This window comes from Urocitellus parryii, chromosome 12, assembly GCF_045843805.1.
Source record: "Urocitellus parryii isolate mUroPar1 chromosome 12, mUroPar1.hap1, whole genome shotgun sequence".
In the NCBI taxonomy this organism is placed as follows: domain Eukaryota; kingdom Metazoa; phylum Chordata; class Mammalia; order Rodentia; family Sciuridae; genus Urocitellus; species Urocitellus parryii.
The window spans coordinates 12,445,468-12,466,745 of NC_135542.1; the positions used below are offsets into that span (position 1 = coordinate 12,445,468).

A 21,278-nucleotide genomic window follows, 5' to 3' on the forward strand; every position below is an offset into this window, starting at 1 on the left:
GTGGTAAGTGGTCTTCTGTCTGCAGAGAGAGCCCATCCCTCACCACTGGTGTCTTCATCTGCAGGGACATAGGCTCTGGAGAGAAAAGAGTGGCATGTAGTAATTCTGGAGCCCTGAGAACACAGAGGATCTGCTCTTGTCATAAGCCCAAGGAACAGGGGAGTGCATGCTGGCCACAGTCCTGCCACATGGTTCCCCTCAGTTTGGCTGGCAAGGGGGAAGAGTTCCCTCTCCAGTGCCTTCTTGACCCCCCAGCAGATGTCTGCATTAAATGCAGTGTCCTTAGTGTTGGCTCTTCGGACATCACACACTTAAAGTGTTTCTTCTCTGTTTGGATTTTGCTGTGTTGTTTTTTTGTAGTCCTGGGAATGGAGCTCAGGGTTCCCGTGAGCTAGGCACATGCTGCACCAAGCATCATCCCAGCCCTAAAGTTTCTTAAAGAAATCATGTAAAATAATATACAAAGGGAAAGGATCTTTAAAAACAAATGCCTTTCTTAAAAGTGGTTTTCAATATGATGGGAAAAGACCAGGTCCCAACCCAAAATACTTCTGTGAGACTGCTGTGGAAATCTGTCAGGGAATGTGTTTTATTTAATGTTTAACATTTTCAAAATGAGCATTATATGTGTGACCTCTACAGTGTTCACTTATCAAGTATCTTGCTCATCAAAAGTCACTTTTAGGGCCCGGCATAGTGGTGTACGCCTGTAATACCAGTGGCACAGGAGGCAGAGGCAGGAGGATCCTGAGTTCAGAACCAGCCTTAGCAATTTAGTGAGGCGCTGAGCAACTTACTGAGACCCTACCTCTAATAAAATACAAATTAGGGCTGGGCATGGGGCTCAGTGGTCAAGTGCTCCTGGGTTCCATCCTCAGTACCCCAAAAAAAGTCACTCATAGGATTTTCTAACTGAATTTTCTTGAGATTTTTGACCATTTATAATGACATGACACTCTGAAATGCCTAATAGCCCTTGTAATCAGCCTTATATCTGAACAAATAGTGAAAATTTTAAAACATCCCAAAGTGCTCACCTAGCAAACAGAAAGCAGTAAGAGGCTTAATGGAAATTTAAAAAATCTAGAGTCACCATCCATCAAATACCCCTTCTTTGTTCTTTATTTTGTCTGAAGTTGATGACACATTGCCACACTCATAGACAGACACATTCTTCTCATGGTGGAAGTGTGCCTGGAAGACTTTAAAGGGCAGAAGGTTAAACATCAGATGCTTTGTATGCTTTGAAAGAAACATCTTTGGGTACCCACATTGGGTCCACTGTCTAATTCCAGGTCGAACTATTCCAAACTGCCACAGAACCTACAGATATCACTTCATCAATGAGGAGAATGTGACCCATGGGAGAGTGTTTGTCTCCACTTCTGCTCCTCGAGGGCTGGCTGATGCAGGGAGTCAGAGCTCTCCTCTTGACCTTTGCTTGCACCCCCGCTGCTTAGTTGGTTTTTATAGCAGGACTCTGGCCGCACGGGTTCTGCCCATTCTCTCTTAGAATAGCTGTAAACCAGCAGTTCTTAGTAGGTGACTCTTGGCGACACCTAGAGACATTTTGGGTTGTCTCTGCTGAAGGGGTGCAACTGACATCCAGCAGGTAGAGGCCCTGCATGCCGATGGACATCCTTCAGAGCACCAGGCAGCACCACAGCAAAGAGCAAGAATGATCCCAGTGCGGCGCCTGAGAGGCACTGCCCTGGGAGGAGGGCCAGGCCTGTGGCTGCAGAGAAGTGGCACAGACCGCGCTTTTCCACGGTAGCATGTTCACTTGCTAATTCCTCATCCCCTTAGCTCATTACCAGAAAAAAGAGAACAAGAACATTTTCCCTGTTTTATTTGAAAAAAAAATAAATGTGATTGTTTAAACGGATTCTGTTTGGCAATTTGAAAGCTCACTTTTTTCCTCCCCAGTTTGTCAGTCTACAAAAAATCGCTCATACTCTGATAGTTAAGAGGTGACATATTATTTCTTATGCTTCCTTTTAGCTTCAAGGGCAAAAAAACCATCTCAGTTTTCTGGGAAAATAACTGTTAAAGCAAAGGAAAAGAGTTATTCTAAACTTGAAATACCATATCAAGCAGAAGTTTTAGATGGGTGAGTATCTAGAGTTTCTCTAAACTTGAAATACTGTATCAAACAGAAGTTCTAGATGGTTGGGTTTCTCTTAAAAATAAGCTTTATAACTTGTTGCTAATCAGCACATTCTGTTTTCCTACTAAGTAACCTTAGCAAAAATCATACCCAGATTCTTTGTTGAAAAGAACAACTTCAGCTATAAAGGAGAACCTTCTATATTTTATTTATTACTTTCTTAGAAGAAAAAGGTAAGTGGGATAATGTGGTTTTGTTCAGAGGAAGGTTCAGTGATGCAAACATGAATCTGTGGGGTTTTTTCAATGTTTAAATTATTTGAACCACAGTCCTGTCATTCCTTTTGTAACATATTACAGAAGTGTTATAGTACTTGAAGCAATCATTTATGTTCCTTTATGAACTCATAAGTGCTTCTAGAACTGTAACCTTTTATAAATGGACAGTAACATGTAATTCATTTTCTTACTAACTGCAACCAAGTTCAATATACAACTTATAGTTGTTCATTTTAACAAAGCTGATTGCAATTTCAGTGATAAACATGATTTTTTTCAAAGTTAGATTAAAGCCTTTTGGTACATTTTTGATTCTTACTGTTTGATTGATATGATTCATTAAAGAATAGTTCTTTTTATTACATTTCAATATTTTGCAAGCCAATTTGTTTTAAATCATGTGGTGAGTCATTAAATAACATGTGGTCCTTAATACTAAATGTAAATTACTACCCACAACAAACGAACTTAGATTTTAAATTAACACATGGAAATGAAAATGATTTATTTTGTTTCTGTTTTCTTCACATAGCTATTTGGGATTTGATCATGCTGCAACGTTATTTCACATCCGAGACAGTCCTGCTGACCCTGTGGAGAGGCCAGTCTACCTTACTAACACTTTCAGTTTTGCGATCCTCATACATGATGTGCTGCTGCCAGAAGAAGCCAAAACAATGTTTAAAGTACGTCCAGGACTCTTCAGGCTTTTATCTTGCTGCTCTGCCAACTAGATGATTCTAACACTTCTGTTTTTTTCCTCTTCCCTCATTTCCTAGGTTCACAACTTCAGCAAACCAGTCTTAATTCTTCCTAATGAATCAGGATACATTTTTACCCTGGTTTTTATGCCATCCACATCATCCATGCACATAGATAACAACATTTTACTTATTACCAATGCTTCTAAATTTCATTTACCTGTGCGGGTTTACACAGGCTTTTTAGATGTAAGTATGTTATTGACCTTTAAAATATAAACTTCCCAGCTGTCTTTTGTGTTTTCAGATCTCATTAGGCATTTGTGTTGCATTCTCTTAGGTTTTGCTATTATCTGTGCTTTGTAATTCCTTCCTAGTCAGTATAGAACAGTACAGTATGAGGAGTCTCCTCTGCCTTTATCCATGGAGGATGTGTTCCAAGACCCTCGGGGAATGCATGAAGCCAAGGATGGCATTGAATCCCATATTGTCATCCTTCAGTATCTGATGGGGGAGTTGTCCCAGAATCCCTTGAAGATAACAAAATTCACAGATGCTAAAGTCCCTCATGTAAAATGGCATAGTACTTGTGCAAAACCCGTGAAGTCCCTGGGTGTGAAACCCATAAACTGGGAGAGCCGTTGTGTATGCTGAGTTTTCTTACGTATATACACACACACAAACACACATGCACGTGGATACATTTAATTTATAGATTAGATACAGTTAAAAGAGAGTGACAAGAATAACAAATAGTAAAATAGAATTTTTAAAACAATATGCTGTGATTAAAAGCAATATTTTGACATTTCAGATACACCAGCTTCTCCTGATGTATCTGAAATGCTGCCATCACTGTTGTTGTCACCACCCTTGCACTTGGGTCTCTAAGTACAGTAAGGTCCTTGAAAACAGTCAGTGTAACACCAAAACAGTTGATTTAATAACCAGGACAGCAAAGTGACTAATAGACAGATCACATATACAGCATGGATACGCTGGACAGAGGGATCGCTCACACCCAGACAAGCCAGCACAGGATTTCATCGCACTACTTAGAATGGTACATAGTTGAAAACTTAGAAATTGTTTCTTTCTGGAATTTTTTAAGAAATATTTTTGGATTACAGTTGACTACTCTCTCCCCATAATATAGTTGATTCCTCTAGTCATAATGTCAACTTATATCTTTTCTGCATGCTGCTTTCTCTCAATTTTGCTTTTAAATCATTGTAATGGTAGGGATTCTAAAAAGGAACTAAATGGAAGAAAAATACTAGGTAGGAAACAATAGTACAAGAAGGGCCAAGAGGTACGTTTGTAGGGAAAAGATGACTAAAGTCAGGAAATACCAAGACAAAGGAAAGAACAAGAGAGTAAAGAAAATAAGTTGGTGAAGGCATAGCATCAGGAGAGCAGTGGAATAAAACAGAAGGACAGAACAGAGCTCTTCCAACACAGGAAACAGAACAAAAAAAATCAAAGCTGTCTGGGCATAAGCAAGGAAAGAAAGAAGTCTAGATAAGAGGTGACACTGTTAGGAAAGATACAAACAAAGGGGATCGTCCAGCAGCCTGTCCTCCCAGAAGTCAGTGGCCTCTGGGAGGACAGGCTGCTGGATGTTCCCCCTTTGTTTGAATATGATTCCTTCAGTGACTGTTGGAATGATTACCTACTTGTAGTCACAGTGCCTACTGAGACCACAGACTTTTGCCTCGTCCCCAGGGGCTGCACTTGACCTCTCCTGGCCCTTGAGTTTCTGTATGTATATGTAGACACTGTAGTATGTCTTATACAGTCACTTCCTGTTGGTAACATTCTGTCACATAATTGTGGTTTTGTGTTTAATCCAGTTTTTTAATTATTTTCCAGTACTTTGTATTGCCCCCCAAAATAGAAGAACGCTTCATAGATTTTGGAGTTCTGAGTGCTACAGAAGCAAGTAATATTTTATTTGCAATTATAAACAGCAATCCAATTGAGGTAAAAAAAAATTGTCTTTATTCTAATTCAGATTTAAGGATTTTATGCTTATGTTGAAATAATCACTTTCGTATTTTCTTTTTTAAGCTGGCTATAAAAAGTTGGCATATCATAGGAGATGGTTTGTCCATAGAACTTGTAGCTACAGAAAGAGGCAATAGAACTACAATAATTTCAAACCTTCCAGAGTTGGAAAAATCCTCTTTATCAGACCAGTCATCAGTAAGTAAGCCTTCTTCTTATTTCCTTAAACTAAAGTGGATGTCTAAACCACAGATAAAGACCATTGCCATGTCACATACCTCAACTAATAATTTTAGCATTGGTTATTTGACATTGAAAGGCCCTGGTAGGTAATCTGCTTCAGCCCTTCCCTGTTCTGATTAGGGCACTGAATCCCAAAGGGGTTGAGCTCTACCTTGTCATACAAACTTGTAGAGCAAGCAAAATTCATCTTTCTATAACACAGGTGTCATTACAGAAGACATCCTCATGGGTTCTAAACTAACCCTTTGTCAAATTTACTGGGGGAGAGCCCCAAATGTTGAAAGAGGTATCTTCAATTAGCAGTGTTTCTGCCCAGACTAGAAGGGAGTAGCTGTGAGGCAGACATTGTTTGGTCCCTCTGAGAATCTTCCCTTGACTTTTTTTCTGCATCATAAGCATGTGCAGCTCTAAACAAGAAAACCAGTCTCACCCTCACCACTGCTGAAAAGGGGACCTGGAGTTTGTGCCTATTGATAAAAGAATCAGTAGAATCACCTTCTGTGAGAAGGAGCCTCAGGTACTTTATGTGCAGGCTGGAATAGAAGTTCTTGGGGCACTTTTACAAAAGGAAAGTTTAATGTTCTTATGCACAGAGTTGTTGACGCACTTCCCTGGGATGCCTTGGGTTTGGTGTTGATATGACCCAGTCTCAGCAGCTGTGAAGACATTGCAGAGCTGCATTCAGAACCTGAATCTGAATCCACCTCTGCCCTTCACTAATGTGATGGAAGGGCTCGTGGAAGGCTGGGTCCCTCTGCTCCGGCCCTCACTCCCTCTGGCCATAAAGGAACAGAGGTGCTGAAGGAGGAACTCTGAGCAGAAGGACCACACCCGCCCTGGGTGGCAGCCGTGTCCTCAGTGGCCCATGCAGTAAATGTGGTAGATGGACGTTAAAGGATGGGCGTTATTGTGGGGTGTTGTACAGGGTGGTCTGGCCGTCCAGTGTGACTGGTGTGTGTGAGGACTAGAGGTCAGCTGATTCCCCACAGCTTCCTGTCCACTTCCATAGAAACTTGAATTTGTAGGGCTAATGAGTGATGTCATTTTTACTACATGCAGGTAATATTAGCCTCAGGCTATTTTGCAGTCTTCAGAGTCAAACTTACTGCAAAAAAACTGGAAGGGATTCACGATGGAGCCATACAGATCACAACAGACTATGAGGTAAGGGTTTTGTGGGGGGTCGTGGCAGTGGGGATTCTCTGAATAATCCAGTCCCTTTTTATTTTCTTTGTTTATTTTTAACTCATGTAAAAAATATATTTATGAGACTTTATTTTTATAGAAACAGAGAACTAAATTTTACTCATAGAGTTTTATCAGTTTTGTGTCTATAAAACTGAGCTTTTATACACACGACTGCCACCCAGGGCGGGTGTGGTCCTCTCGCTCAGAGCTCTTCCTTCAGCACCTCTGTTCCTATGTGGCCAGAGCTGGTGAGGGCTGGAGCAGAGGGACCCAGGCTTGCAGCAACCTTCTCAAAAACGGAGCTTTTCAGAATTATCTGTAGAAGATTGATTTATTTGCTCCTAGTTTTCTAATGAAACCCAACGCTCATAACCAAAAAAGAAACTTTAGAAAAGTGTCCTTGACACCTGCAGAGTCGCTGATAGAGCCCAGCTTATGGTGGCACAGGCACTGCCCCCAAGCCTACCAGACCCCTGAGCTGGAGAGTACCATTTCCTGCTGCAGTCATAAATCTCTTCCTGTGTGATCTTCTCAAAACGGAGGGTAAAGTCAGGAAATATGTCTTCATTTGATTCCTCACATTAATATGTACAGGAGTCCTTCTCAGGCAGGAGACAAAAAGATGACTGGATTTTTAAATAAGACTCTTTGTGGGATTTATGTTGCATTCAGTGGAGGCTGGAGTGAATGTATTCCTGCTACACTTAGTTTTATTGTAACACTTAGAAGTTCTTTAGGAAGTCCGACACTGTTAAATCCAACCAGTTGCTACCCTGGTCCTTCTATGTGTTTTGTTTGTTTTTGTTTTTTGTGATGCTGGGGACTGAACCCAGGGCCTTGTGCATGCAAGGCAAGCACTCTACCACTGAGCTATATTCCCAGCCCTTTGTATGTGTTTTTAACACACACAACCCCTGCCTGAGAGAAATCTCATTGCAAAATAAACAGAATATTGCAAAATAAACAGGCTATTTAATAAGTGATTTGCTGGGAATATTTCAAATTAATTACCTCTGAAAGTGAGAAATACATACTTGCCATTCATGGTAGAAATAAGTACATTTCAGAATTAAGAAAATTTTTTGTTATAGGGATGAAAATAAGAATTAACAGTGAATATCTTTGCCCAGCACTGTGGGAAACACTTTCCAGCCACATGGATAGCTGAGGCAGGAGGATTCAAGTTGGAGACCAGCCTAGGGAATACACAGTAACTCACTTGTGATCTGAATGGAGCATGAGTTGGGGTTCTAAACCTAGAATATTCAACTCTTTTTTTTTTTTTTTTTTTTTTTTTTTGTACTGAGGATTGAACCCTGGGTGCCCTACCACTGAGCTGCCTTTTAATTTTTATTTTGAGGCAGGGCCTCACTAAGTTGCCCAGGCTGACATCTAACTTGCCACCCTCCTCCTGAGTAGCTGGGATTGCAGGCACACACCACTGCATTCAGTTGATATCTGTTTGTATATACAAAAAGTAGAGAGCCACATAACTCAAACATGCTGGATTTTTATACATGTTACTTTAGGGGTACAATTAGACCTTCCTTTTTACAACTAATAATCTTCAAAATACTTGTATTTTGAAAAATCTGTCTTTATTCCTTCCCCATTGTGTAGTCTTGCTAATTATATTTTCATTGAATTACTGGGTAGTACATGGACATTTATCATATTTTATGGAGATTCAACATTATCCGGGGTTTTAATATTGGTTTTGAGCAGATCATTGCCAGTATAAGTTCCCAGAAGTTTTTTGTTGTTGTTGCCCCCAAAGCAATGCCGTGTTTGTCCAGCTCACCTTGACTTGCATGTGCTCACTGTGCTCTGCCTCTTCACTCCACAGATCCTCACAATTCCTGTGAAGGCCGTGATTGCTGTGGGCTCCCTGACCTGCTTCCCGAAGCAGATGGTTCTTCCTCCGTCCTTCCCAGTAAGACACTTAATTTACAGATTTGTTCTGGCTAATTTTTTTCCTTAGCCTTTACCTCTGTGTTTCTAGGACTCAGCAGTTGTTATAAGGTAAGAATGAACCAGATTCTTTAGAAAAGGAATAAGAAATGGTCCCTTCCTTCAAGAAGTGTTTAATCTATAAAGGGAAGTGGGCTCTCTTCAGGGATGCACGGCAGCGTTCCAAGGTTGCCCTGAGAAAGATGGCGAGGAGAGGCTGACAGAGAAGTGCACGTCTGATCCCCAAGTGCTGTTGCACGTCTGATCCCCAAGTGCTGTGGGACTGGCGTGGAGCGTCCGGCTGGAGTGGACGGGGTGGGAAGATCGTGCACAGGCCAGGCCAGCCTTGCAGAGATGCAGAGGCAGTGCACTCTGTGTGGGTTCAGGCAGTGGTGGGTTGTCCAGCCTAGTGAGGATGGACAGAGAGGATGGAATGACATGTCAGAGCCACAGCATGAGAAGTAGGTGCATTTATGTGCAGGGGAATCCAGAGTTTTGAGTAGAGGCTTAACATGGTCAAAGCTGAACTCTAAAGATTGTCTCTGAGGCAGAAGGAAACGCAGGATGCATGTGGAAGTTACTGTGGAGTGCCTCGGGCCGACCCAGAGCCTGGTTGGGTCCACAGGAAACGGGGTGCAGTGAATGAGGGCTAGGCAGAGGGGGGATGCCCTTTCCTGCCTCTGCCTGGACTGTTCCCGCTCTTCTTCCTTCAAACAACTGCATATCTTCATGAATTGGTTCCATTGTTGTCTCCATCTCCTTTCCAGAGGCTTTCTCCTTCTTAAGCCATGACCTTTCAACTTTAATTTGTGCACTTTTTAAAAAAAAGAAATTATTCTTTTTGGTCATACATGACAGTAGAGTATATTTCGATGTATCATACGTATATGGAGTGTAACTTCCCATTCCTGTGGCTGTATGTGATGTGCAGTTACACCGGTCATGCATTCATATAAGAACATAGGACAGTGTTCTGCTTTTAAAGGTACACTCTTGTTTCAGGAAGGCAGTTACAGATCGGTGCTGAAAAAATGAGGTCAGAATGTCACTAGGCACCATCCAAATAATTGCCAGACTTAATCAATTTAGCTTAATAAGAAATTGGGGGGCTGAGGCTGGCTCAGTAGTAGAGCACTTGCCTAGCACATGCGAGGCGCTGGGTTTGATCCTTAGCAGCACATAAAAATAAATAAACAAAATAAAGGTATAATCAATTTAAAATGTGTAATCAGTTTAAAAAATCATTTCTAACAACATTTTTGGTTTTCTTAATGCTAAAACAAAGGTATGGCCCACCTAGTTTTTATTCACCAGGAAGAATTTCTTCTGATTGCAAAGCCCAACAGAGTTGAAAGTTTCATCACAAATAAGTACAAATGCATAACTATATATCCACATAAGCTGGCCTGTATGAATATGTGTGTGACTGTGCACATGAAGTTGGACATTAGAGACCTACACACTAAAACCTCTATTTCTAAACTGAATCAGTATTATTTTTAGTTACTTTGTTAATTGTGATCATAATGTTTTATGTTTATTTACAGGTTTATAGGCTCAGGATTCCAAAGGCTCTTGAAGATTGTTTGACCCCTCTAGATAACGTTAGTTGTTCTACATGTGATCCTAGAATATTTTGGAATTTTCTCTTTCGTAGGAGACCTCATATTGTGCAGTAAATATTTCATTACCAGTTGGTCCTCCAAAGTGAGACTGACACCTCTAGGAAAGGAATGGGGGTCTGTGTTCCCCAAGACAGGCGCTACTTAAGGTAGATACTGCATGGATGAAGGAACAGAGTGGTGGAGAGGGAACAGGGGCCAGAGGAGGCACTTCAGGCCAGATGGCCGAGCTGTGCCTGCTGTCCTGGTGCAGTCACACAGACAGGGCCGGGCGGGGCCGCTGGAGGAGTGAACCTGGAGAACAGGGAGAAGAGAAAAGGAAATACAGAAGATGGCACAGTCAATTCAGGACATCAGGGCAAGTGTAGAAGTGGCTCTTTCCTATGATGGGAGACGCAGAAGATATCGCAGAATCTCAGCTCTATATACAATGAAACCTAAATTCAAAATTTAGCTCCTTAAAAATATAAATGTTGAATTAACACATTTCAGTTTGGGTCTTAATTAAAACTTCACCTTCCTGTGATTCCACTTTGTACTGACTATACGTTGAATTCTTGACTTAATTATTATTTATCCAAAAGTACCTTGTTCTCTCCTTCAATTACCTTCTCAGTCATTTCCTTAATCTTTGTGTAAATCCCAGGAGACTTAGGTGGTTCAGTGGCAGAGTACTTTGCCTGGCACACATGAGGCCCTAGCACCACAAAAAAAGTAAAAAAGAAAAAAATTAAAATCCCAGAAGAGGATAATTAGTTTAAGGGAGATCATGAAAAGGCCCGCAGGGGAGTAAAGAGAAAGTATCTGTATAAAATAAGGTATCAGTTTAGGGCTGTTCAGCTCAAGCTCTCAAAAGTCTTTAGATGGTCTCAGGACCAAATATTTGCTTGCAATTACAAATTAACATATTACCAGATTCTTTCAATCTCTTTGTCAGAGGAAGGATGGAAACAATACCTGAGTAAAAAAAACATTTCAGAAAATTAGTGCTTAATACTTTATGTTTGGGTAGAATTACCAAGGGGAATTTTTGTCTGTTACCTGTTTGGATGCCCACTGCACCCCTGAGAGACAAGGAGGGCAGTTATCACCAGGGACTAAGGTTCTTCCCACCTCAGCCCACGGACCCTGCCCTCTGGGGTCCTTCTGGTGTGTTTTCTCACTAGCCTGGAAATGAGGAGTATTGGTCCCAGGGTCACCTTCACCCAACTCTTCAACGGCACATTCTTAACTTCTGTAGCCTTTTAATACTAAATGTTTATAAAGTGCATTTGTCATTTTAGAGACTTCCTTAAATGGGTAGGAATCACATGCATCAAAAGATAAAATTCTGTGTTCACCAAAAGAAAGTGTAAGATTGTAATATTCTTATTAAGGATTATTTAAATCATTTTTCACTTAAAATTTGGCACAAAATCATAACAAGAAACTTGCAGCTAGTAAGCATAGTCATTGATTTTTTTTTAGTAATTTAATCTGTGTGCTGCTTTGATAAGATACATCATAACCTATTTTATAAGATAATCTGATTTATCTTTGATAGTTCAAGTAATGCTTTTATTTTATTTTTTTAAGACAGTCTTTTAAGAAAAAACTGTGTTTTTGTCTTGTTTGATTTTATGTTTTAGAATTCAGTTATTTTGGGGCAGCCCTGCCTTGATAGAAACAAGCCTTGCTTAACAAACTGAGAGTGCCTCTCCCTTAAAGCTACCTCGTTTGTATCTGGTTGGCTGCCTCAGTATGTCAGTTGAATGTTTTCATGTTAATTCCTTCTACAGACTCCTCCTCTGAAGTGTGTTGGTAAAATGCTGTAGACACAGCAACAAAGTTTTGGGGGGTTTTGGTGGGGCGTTTGTTTTTGTTTTCCTCTCAATTACAAATTTAGAAACTATCAATTGATGAATGTCTTTTGGGCTATGGTTTCCTGGGAATATGCTTGTCAGCTCTAAAGTGTGTGATCTTGGAAAAGTACACCATACACAACTGAGTTTGGGTTTTCTTTTTTTTCATTCTGCAGGGGAAAATAGTTCATCAAAGTTTAAATATTATGAATTCCTTCTCACAGAAGGTAAAGATACAACAAATACGATCTTTGTCAGAAGATGTGCGATTTTACTACAAACGATTACGGGGTAATAGGGAAGACTTGGAGCCAGGGAAAAAGTCAAAGGTTTGGAAACATTACATTTGAGAATTACGCCTGTGACTGTTTTGATATTGTGCCCCTCCATAGGTTGGGGACTCATGGTTCTCATATGCCTCTTTGTAGATTGCAAACATTTATTTTGATCCTGGACTGCAGTGTGGGGACCATTGCTACGTTGGCTTGCCTTTTCTATCCAAATGTAAGTTCCTTGCTCTTCCTCTGCTGCCTTCATCCCCCAAACAGACTCTTTTAATCCAAGCCTCCCTCTTTCAAAGTCCACCCCTGTGTTTGGCATATGGAAGCCTTTCCAGGGAAGTGGACAGGCGGTGCAGTGTGGAGCGAGTCCTCATCACCTGTTTCCCTTGTAGCTGAACCCAAGGTGCAGCCCGGGGTGGCCATGCAGGAGGATGCGTGGGAGGCCGACTGGGATTCCCACCAGATTTTATTCAAAGCCTGGATGGGAATAAAGGAAAGTTCAGGCCACAGGTGAGTGGGGTTGCCACAGATGTACAGCATCTCAGCTGTAAATGCCACTGCATTTTTCTATGAGGTTACTTTACTTTATAGCTAAGAAAATATGCCTGATCTTCAGAAGGTTGTTAGTGAGACATCTTAAATTACCATTGCTCAGAAATGTACACACTATCTTATTTCTCCTTTCTCCTCTGCTGCCTTTATCCCCCAAACAGACTCTTTTAATCAAAGCCTCCCTCTTTCAAAGTCCACCCTTGTGTTTGGCACATGGAAGCCTTTCCAGGGAAGTGGACAGGCGGTGCAGTGTGGAGCTTTCTTAAAATAAAAAAAAAAAAAAATCTGAAATTGTCATTATGAGGGAGACTACCTTGTTCTCCTTAGACACAGTCATTTGCATAAGAAGAAAAAGTTTTTACCTGCCACTGGCCTGTGAAAGACAAAGAAAAACCCCTACCTTTACAACCAGGGCAGGAGACCCAGTATGAATTTTATTCCTTGAGACCCAGTGTGTATTTTATTCCTTTCAAAGTGCTGGGCTGTTGGGGAGGGCCCAAGTCAGATAGCTCTCCATTGTGTCTTTGGCAGGTAGAAAATATGCACATGACAGCCAGGTACGGTGGCACATGTCTATAATCCCAGAGACTTGGGAGGCTGAGGCGAGAGGATGAAAAGTTACAGACCAGCCTTGGCAACAGATCTTGTCTCAAAATTTTAAAAAATAAATAAATAGAACTGGGGATATAGCTCAGTAGTAGAGCACCACTGAATTCAATCCCCAGTTCTACAAAAAAGAAAAAAAAATTTAAATATGCTAATGGCAAATTAGTACAGCATCTGAATTCAAAAGCAAAGATATAATTATTTGGTACTATAGAAATCAGATCTTTTCATATACTTGAGAAAAGCATTTGTCTATAATAATAAAATAATGAAAAATGCTCTTCTTAATTGGCTAATTTGAAATATATTTGTCAGAACATAGATATTTCAACTTAAGAGTAATATAAAGTTCTCAAACCATTACCAGTTGAATGTGAGGGTTTGTTTTTCTAAACTACCTGCTGCAAAAAGCTTTTTTAAGTCAAAAGCTGGGGCTGGGGTTGTGGCTCAGCAGTAGAGGGCTCACCTAGCATGTGCAAGGCCTGGGTTCATTCCTCAGCACCACATAAAAATAAATAAAATAAAGGTAATGTGTCCAACTACAACTAAAAAAATAAATATATAAAAAAAAGAAAGCTAAATTTTTTACTTTAAAATAGTTAAAATGAGTAAAGGAGACTTCTGATAGATGGGCAAGGAGCTCACCAAAGCTGTCCTTTGTAGCCTGTTTCTCCACAGGCTTGTGAAGTGCACAGGGCTTCAGATCTCAACACCAGTTATGAATGAATGACTCACAGTGCTGGCCTGGGCTCAGCAGCCCCAGGGACCTCTCCACGTCACCAGCAAATGCTGGCCTTGCCTGCCATGTGCTCCCTGCTCCTGCCTTTGTGTTCCCTCATCACTGTGTGTTAGAGAATGTCTTCTAGGGTTCTTATGAAGCCTATACTCTTAGCAGTGTCCAACGATACCAGTTTGATAGCATTGGATTTAAATGAGCTCCAGTATTTGGTCCCAGGGTTGTAACCCCAGTTATAATTAGTTCTGGACAGTTGGCTTATAAACACTCATAAGTAGGGAATTATTCAAATGAGGGTCTGAACGTTACTCAGAACCCTCACATTTTTCTTCTTCGACTGACATTTTCATTACACGTGAGGATTTTGTTTGGGTTTATCTCAAGGGCCAAAAGAATCCCATGCCAAGCAATGCACTGCTGTCTCATTAATTCTGCTGAAGATATTCCTAGCACCTGGCTATGGTGTCCAGATCTTTCCCCCAGGCATAGATCCTTTAGGGTTCCATCACATCATATACTACCTTTATGTGCTTGTCTTCTCTATATGTTGTCTAATGCTGTCCAGCTTTTTACTGAATTTATAAGTAAAAAAGATTTTTCAAGCTTTACACAGATTTCACTAACACTATTAGAACTGTTCCTAAGATTTGTCAACCTTTACACGCTCAGTGTAAAGTGCAGATGATCGCTGTATGTCAAAGCAGACATCATTCTGTGGCATTAAAAACTTGGTAAGCCAGTGTGGTAGCGCATGCCTTTAATCCCAGCAGCTCGGGAGGCTGAGGCAGGAGGATCATGAGTTCAAAGTCAGCCTCAGCAAAAGCAAGGTGCTAAGCAATTCAGTGAGACCCTGTCTCTAAATAAAATACAAAATAGGGCTGAAGATGTGGCTCAGTAGTTGAGTGCCCCTGCCTGAGTTCAATCCCCAATACCCCCACCCCTCCAAAAACAAACAACCAAAAAACTTGCTAAAATATAAGAGCAGATAAACCTGTATATTTTGGAGTCATCCAGAACAAATTTTCTCAAGTACACAAGTCTTGTAGAGTTTCTTATATTCAGAAAACTCACATATTTCATTGTGATACAGTGACCTACGAATTGTTTTTCTAGATTGAGTGCTATATTTGAAGTAAATACAGACCTTCAAAAAAATATAATATCAAAAATCACTGCCGAGCTCTCCTGGCCTTCCATACTTAGCTCCCCCCGGCACTTGAAGTTCCCGCTCACCAATACAAACTGCTCTTCAGTAAGTATTCCAGGTGACTTTGAGTTTTATAAACGTGCACTAGCATTGTAAAGTAGTCACTCTTAACCTGAAAACCCAGTTGTGTATTTCTGGAATGGATATTGCAAAGTTTAGCAGTTCAGAGGAGTGTGTGGTGAGAAATTGTGGATGCAGGGTAGAGGGTGCCAGGCCCTGGGCTCTGCCATCAATAGTGACCTACTCACCATGAGAAGGCAGTAAGCTCATCACTGCTATAAGAACTAATAATATAATTTTATTCTTGATGTAGAAACCTTTCATCTAATGTTTCATTGCTTTGTTTAAGGAAGAAGAGATTACGTTAGAAAATCCTGCAGATGTTCCTGTCTATGTTCAGGTTATTCCTCTGGCTTTATATTCCAACCCTTCAGTCTTTGTAGATAAATTAGTCTCAAGGTAAGCATTGCTTTAAATGTCAAATGTTTCTACATGGTATTATATAGAAGTTAACTAAAACTTCATTGCGTCTTTATTCAGATTAATTAAAACTGTATTGTAGCTCGTACTGCTAGAATAGATTTAACTTAGATTCTGGATCTGTAAAGTTGAGAGGGGGTTCTGGGGAAAGGAGTTGATATTGCATTAAGCATCTAGAAAAGCTTTCAGTCTCAGGCAGTGTGAATCTTCCCTCCTGACAAATTTGTGAAGAGAAAGCAGCTAGAACCTTTGAAACATTTTTATTGTAAAAAATGCACAAGATATTAATTACAAGATGCGGCCTTTAACATTTTGGGATCAAGTGTAAACTTTATCCCCAAACCTACTGAAAGATAATTAGCAAATAAAACACAGACTTGATCAGTATTCCACAATCCCCTTAATTATGAAGCTGTTTATGAGGATGTCTTTATACATTTTTTTATTTCAGGTTTAACTTGAGTAAGACAGCAAAGATAGATTTGAGAACACTAGAATTTCAAGTCTACAGAAACACTGTAAGTATCCAGAGGCCTGCTATGGCATAGTGTCAACAGTGCAAATGTGAAAGAAACCTGTGGCCACCTTCCAGTGTAGCTGAAGGGGAGTTACTGAAGAGGTCAGAACAGCCCGATGATTATGTTAAAGGCAGAGAAACTGGAAAGAGTGGGTGGGATTTAGATGAAGGTAAGGCCTACAATGAGCAGAAGGTTCCTTTTCATGAGCATTAAACAACAAACCCCTGAAGGTTTGTCATAGTAGCTACCAGAAGTTCTAAGACTACATATACAGATGAAGCATAATTTATTTTGATTAAGCATCAAAATATTGAGCTTGGTCATTTATATTTTCTTCTGGCTGCTTTCTAATAAGCTTGCAAGCTCCCTGAATTCACGACCTGTGGCTGGCTGTATCTGTGCTTGGCACAGGTATCCACGGCTTTTGCTCAGTAGGTCATCTTGAATAAATAAGCCCACACATAAACCGGCTTGTTCTAGGAACCAGGCTGTTTTTTCTCATCCAGATTGGATGCCCACGAACCACCCTTTGGAAGGCCTTGCTGTGGAGGAAGGCAGCACTGGGGGCCACGGCTCCTGCAGAACTTTTGTCCTTACCATCATCATTCATGACAACTGCGGATTAGGAATTGCTCATTAGCTTTGTCAAATCAGATATCTTGTAGCATAGCTTCACCTTTTAATGGCTGAACCCCTAGACTGATGTTCAGAGAGTCATGTATTCTAGTTTTGGACATTTGTCTTGGAATATTTTTGTACTTTGCTTTTCTCGCCCGTAAAATGTCAGCGTGACCAACTATTATTGGAGGTTATCAAGAAGAATAACCAGAACTTTGTTTCCTCTGCTTTTAAAAGGAGAAAATACACAATAAGAAGTAAATGAGCTAATAGTCATATTTTTAAAAAAAAATTGCATACAAGTAGTATTTGGAAAAACAAATGAATACTCTATAGACCTCAAAAATTTGTTCTAAGGAAATTCTAGGGGAGATCCTGAGAAGAGCTTAGAATAAATTCTGTCCCAGTTTTTTACACTGCTGTGGAATTGTGTTCTCAAAATATTTGGTCTTGCATCTCCCTTATAGTCCTAAAATTATTAAAGAGGCTAGAGAGGTTTCTTTTTCATGAATTACATATTTTAATATTTTATCATATTAGAAATTAAAACTGGGAAATCTTTGGAAGATTGATTTCATTCATTTAAAATAACAAACCTATTCCATTTAACATAGATAACATGAAAATGTTGTCAATGTTAACATTATTTTTAAAAATTTAGTTTGCAAGAAGGGGTTGTTTAACATTTTGCAAATCTCAGTAATGGCTCTCTGATTTAACAAACAAATAGATTCTCATATCTGCTTCATTCAGTGTCATGATGCATGGTTTTGTTGAAGGGTATGATAAAAATATACCTGATCCAGGTGCAGTGGCACATGCCTGTAATCCCAGCAGTTTGTGAAGCTGAGGCAGGAGCCTCACAAGTTCGAGGCCAGCCTCAGCAACCTAGCAAGTCCCTACACAACTTGATGAGACCCTGTCAAAATTTTTTAAAAAGGGCTGGGGATATGACTCAGCGATAGCCATGTGTTGCCAGCCCTTCTCTTAGAAGTTGTAAACTTGATCTTAAAAATCAGAAATGTGTCTTTATGTGTGAAGTATGGGTTCTTTAATTTTTTTAAAAAATGTGTCTTAACTATTTATTACTGGCCATCAAAGCGTAATATTTTAGATACTAAATTAAGCTACACTCTTAAAAAGCTTCAAATCAAGTGTTTATGAAGTAGCAACTATGTGCCTAGTTTTCAAAATAAAATTCAAGGAAAGATTGATACGAATTGGCAATATGGTTGCAAATAAAACATTTGCTGCAACCTGAAGCCTCTGCAGTTGGTTCCCATCAAAGGAAGGAGTGACGGCAGTGACCAGGGCAGCACTGCGAGGGTCTGGGGTGCCAATTGTCATTGTGCTTGTTTGCTTTGTGCTGACGCATTCAGCTATTCATCTTAGTTCTGTGTCCTTTTCTATGATGTGTTGTATTTAAGATTAAAGATATCTATATGCGAGAATAAATGCCTCACACAAACATGAGGACTCGGGTGGCCTGGGAGCAAAGCCCATTTTGGGGTTCACACAGAATGTGAAGGCCGTCACTGGCTCCTCATCCCTGATTGCAGCTGACCAGTGCCTAAATTGTGAAGGGCACAGCCATTTGCATGTTTAATCAAATAGTTTGAGGAACTACTGGGCTCTAGACAGGGTAAGGGAAAAACATTTTCCAGAAAATATCGTAATGACTCCTATTTGTTTACCCACTGATTCAAGGCTCATCCACTGCAGAGTTCAACGGGATTTACAGAGGGCCTCTCTCGACATTTAATTTTAAACCTAATTTTAAAACCTGGAGAAAAGAAATCTGTCAAAGTAAAGTTTACTCCAATTCACAACAGAACTGTTTCTTCACTAATCATAGTGAGGTAGGTTCTGTGGTCTGGATATGGATTGATTTTTAGTGTTTACATCAAAGTCCTTATGTTTATCCTTCAGAAATGTGAGTAGTATGTTACTGAAGTATCATGTGTGATTCTTAAGAATAACAAACTTTTGCTTTTCTCTATGTATTTAAAATTTTACACCCTTAAAATTCAGTGTATAAATTTGTATGTCATGGGTTACAACATAACTATAGAAATTGTTGATCAAAAGATTGTGCAGATTTACTGGGAGAAAAAAAATCTGTGATTTTTGTTCTTGTCTAGAAATAACCTGACTGTGATGGATGCTGTGATGGTCCAGGGACAAGGAACAACTGAGAACTTGAGGGTGGCAGGCAAGCTTCCAGGCCCAGGAAGCTCCTTACGCTTCAAAATCACAGAAGCATTGTTAAAAGATTGTACAGACAGTGAGTATTCCCGACAGTGTCGAGGGCACAGATTGCAGCACACACTTTGAACAGCAAATAATTCCAGGAGTAAGGACAGACCCTCCAGTGCACACCTGTGTATAGTGAAAGGTGCTCAAGCCATTGAGGAAGGCCTGCGTCTTACATTCAGTCTTGTTGATTTGGATCTTAAAAGACTTAAAGTATCAATACTCATTACATACCTTAGATCATTCACTCTTAAGGGTAAAAAGTAAAGTATAATAAAACTTTTGCCATCTAAAATTACATATAAAAGTGGAGTGCTTCCCGACGAGACCTGAGCACTGGCTGGTCTCCTTGGCGTGTGGGATACAGTGGTAGTTCATGAAGAATGTGCTTATCCTTTGCACTGGGAGCCTGTGATAGCAACATTTATCTTCACTTCTGATTTTTTTTCCTTTAGGTTTAAAACTAAGAGAACCAAATTTCACATTGAAAAGAACATTTAAAGTAGAGAATACAGGACAACTTCAAGTCCACGTAGAAACCATTGAAATCAGTGGATACTCATGTGAAGGATATGGCTTTAAAGTTGTTAATTGTCAAGAGTTTGCACTAAGTGCCAATGCCTCAAAGGACATAATCATATTGTAAGTGTTTTCTTATAAGGTGCAGTATAATGAATCACTAACTTCTTACTGTCTTTTTATACTAGAGTCAGATACTGCAAAGAAAGATATTTTTGTATTTATAGATAATAAAAGGTCTTTATCCACAATTATTCATTTGATTTTTTTTCCACTTAATCTTCAGCTAAGGTATTTCTTTATATCTTTGTTTTCAAAGTAGTAAAACTTCCTCTGTATCCCAGGTGAATCAGATAATCTTAGAAACCAACTTCAGAATTATTTAGCATAAGATGCTGGGATGAGTTCAGTGTCCCAGCCGCAGAACAGAGACTTGGACCATACGTGTATAGTTTTAACTTGCAGACTGAGAATGGGCAATCCTTAAAACTTAGAAGACCATTTTAATGCCTGATCAGTAAGAATTGTAGTTTTTTTGTTGTTGTTGTTGTTGTTTTTGGTACCAGGAATTGAACCCAGAGGTTCTTAACCACATCCCCAGCTCTTTTTAAGTTATATTTTGAAACAGGGTCTTGCAAAGTTGCTTAGGGTTGCTGAGGCTGGCTTTGAACTCAGGATCCTCCTGCCTCAGCCTCTTAAGCTGCTGGGATTACAGGCGTGTACCACCGTGCCCAGCTTTGAAGCATATTTTAACAATTAATTGATAACTAACTTGTTATAAACTCTGACCCCTTAATTGAATAATAATTTCAAGCCCTTCTGTGATGCTTACTTAATAAGTGGCTAAATTACTACATGTGAGGCTTAATTCTTGACCAAAAAGTACAATGAGGTAATGAAACACCTATCCTCAAGGTGCGCTCAGGTAACAAAAAATAAGATGATTATGACAGCAAACTGAGCTGCAGGCAATGAGGAACGGTCTCCAGTTCTAGGGTGTGTTTTTGTTTTGTTCAAAGCATTATTGGGAATGCAGCTTAGATAAAGAAGACACACTTCCTGAATTAATGTCTGAGAAGATGGTTATTGTTCTTTTTTTTTACGTAATTCCTCACAGTTATCCACAGAATGCAATTGTTCCTGTTGCTAACCTCCTAAGTACCACCCTTAGATTCTGTGCTGAGCCTTTAGGGTTCATGGGGCTGTTGTCAGCTTGAACTGCTGTGCTCTGTTGTTTTTTAACTCAGCCTCACTGCCATCCTCTGTTTTAGGTTTACTCCTGATTTCACGGCTTCTAGAGTGATTCGTGAACTGAAGTTTGTGACAACCAGTGGCTCTGAGTTTGTATTTGTGTTAAATGCGTCCCTCCCGTACCACATGTTAGCAACCTGTGCAGAGGCCCTCCCCAGGCCCAACTGGGAGCTGGCTCTGTACATCATCATCTCAGGAATAATGAGGTACTGTGTCTTCTTTTGAGGTTGGATTTCATTCATCGATGGACACAACTTATCAGGTCCCTGCTGTGTGCTGGTCACTTTTCTGAGAGCTAGGATGTGCTGCCAGCAAGCACA

The 21,278-nt window shown here is 40.1% G+C and overlaps 1 protein-coding gene across 2 annotated transcripts in view; it reads left to right on the top strand.

The window, feature by feature from the left end:
• Tmem131 (transmembrane protein 131) overlaps positions 1-21,278 on the top strand; it is a 162,237-nt gene that overhangs the window by 116,645 nt on the left and 24,314 nt on the right. For both annotated transcript variants that reach the window (XM_077792152.1, XM_077792153.1), the window contains exons 13-29: positions 2,002-2,110; positions 2,918-3,071; positions 3,165-3,335; positions 4,959-5,069; positions 5,157-5,291; positions 6,396-6,500; positions 8,371-8,457; positions 12,114-12,266; positions 12,366-12,441; positions 12,611-12,728; positions 15,226-15,364; positions 15,669-15,778; positions 16,251-16,317; positions 18,643-18,794; positions 19,077-19,219; positions 19,644-19,830; positions 20,979-21,164. In XM_077792152.1, the coding sequence (XP_077648278.1) occupies positions 2,002-2,110; positions 2,918-3,071; positions 3,165-3,335; positions 4,959-5,069; positions 5,157-5,291; positions 6,396-6,500; positions 8,371-8,457; positions 12,114-12,266; positions 12,366-12,441; positions 12,611-12,728; positions 15,226-15,364; positions 15,669-15,778; positions 16,251-16,317; positions 18,643-18,794; positions 19,077-19,219; positions 19,644-19,830; positions 20,979-21,164 (2,203 nt within the window). The remainder of the gene's footprint in view (positions 1-2,001; positions 2,111-2,917; positions 3,072-3,164; positions 3,336-4,958; positions 5,070-5,156; positions 5,292-6,395; positions 6,501-8,370; positions 8,458-12,113; positions 12,267-12,365; positions 12,442-12,610; positions 12,729-15,225; positions 15,365-15,668; positions 15,779-16,250; positions 16,318-18,642; positions 18,795-19,076; positions 19,220-19,643; positions 19,831-20,978; positions 21,165-21,278) is intronic.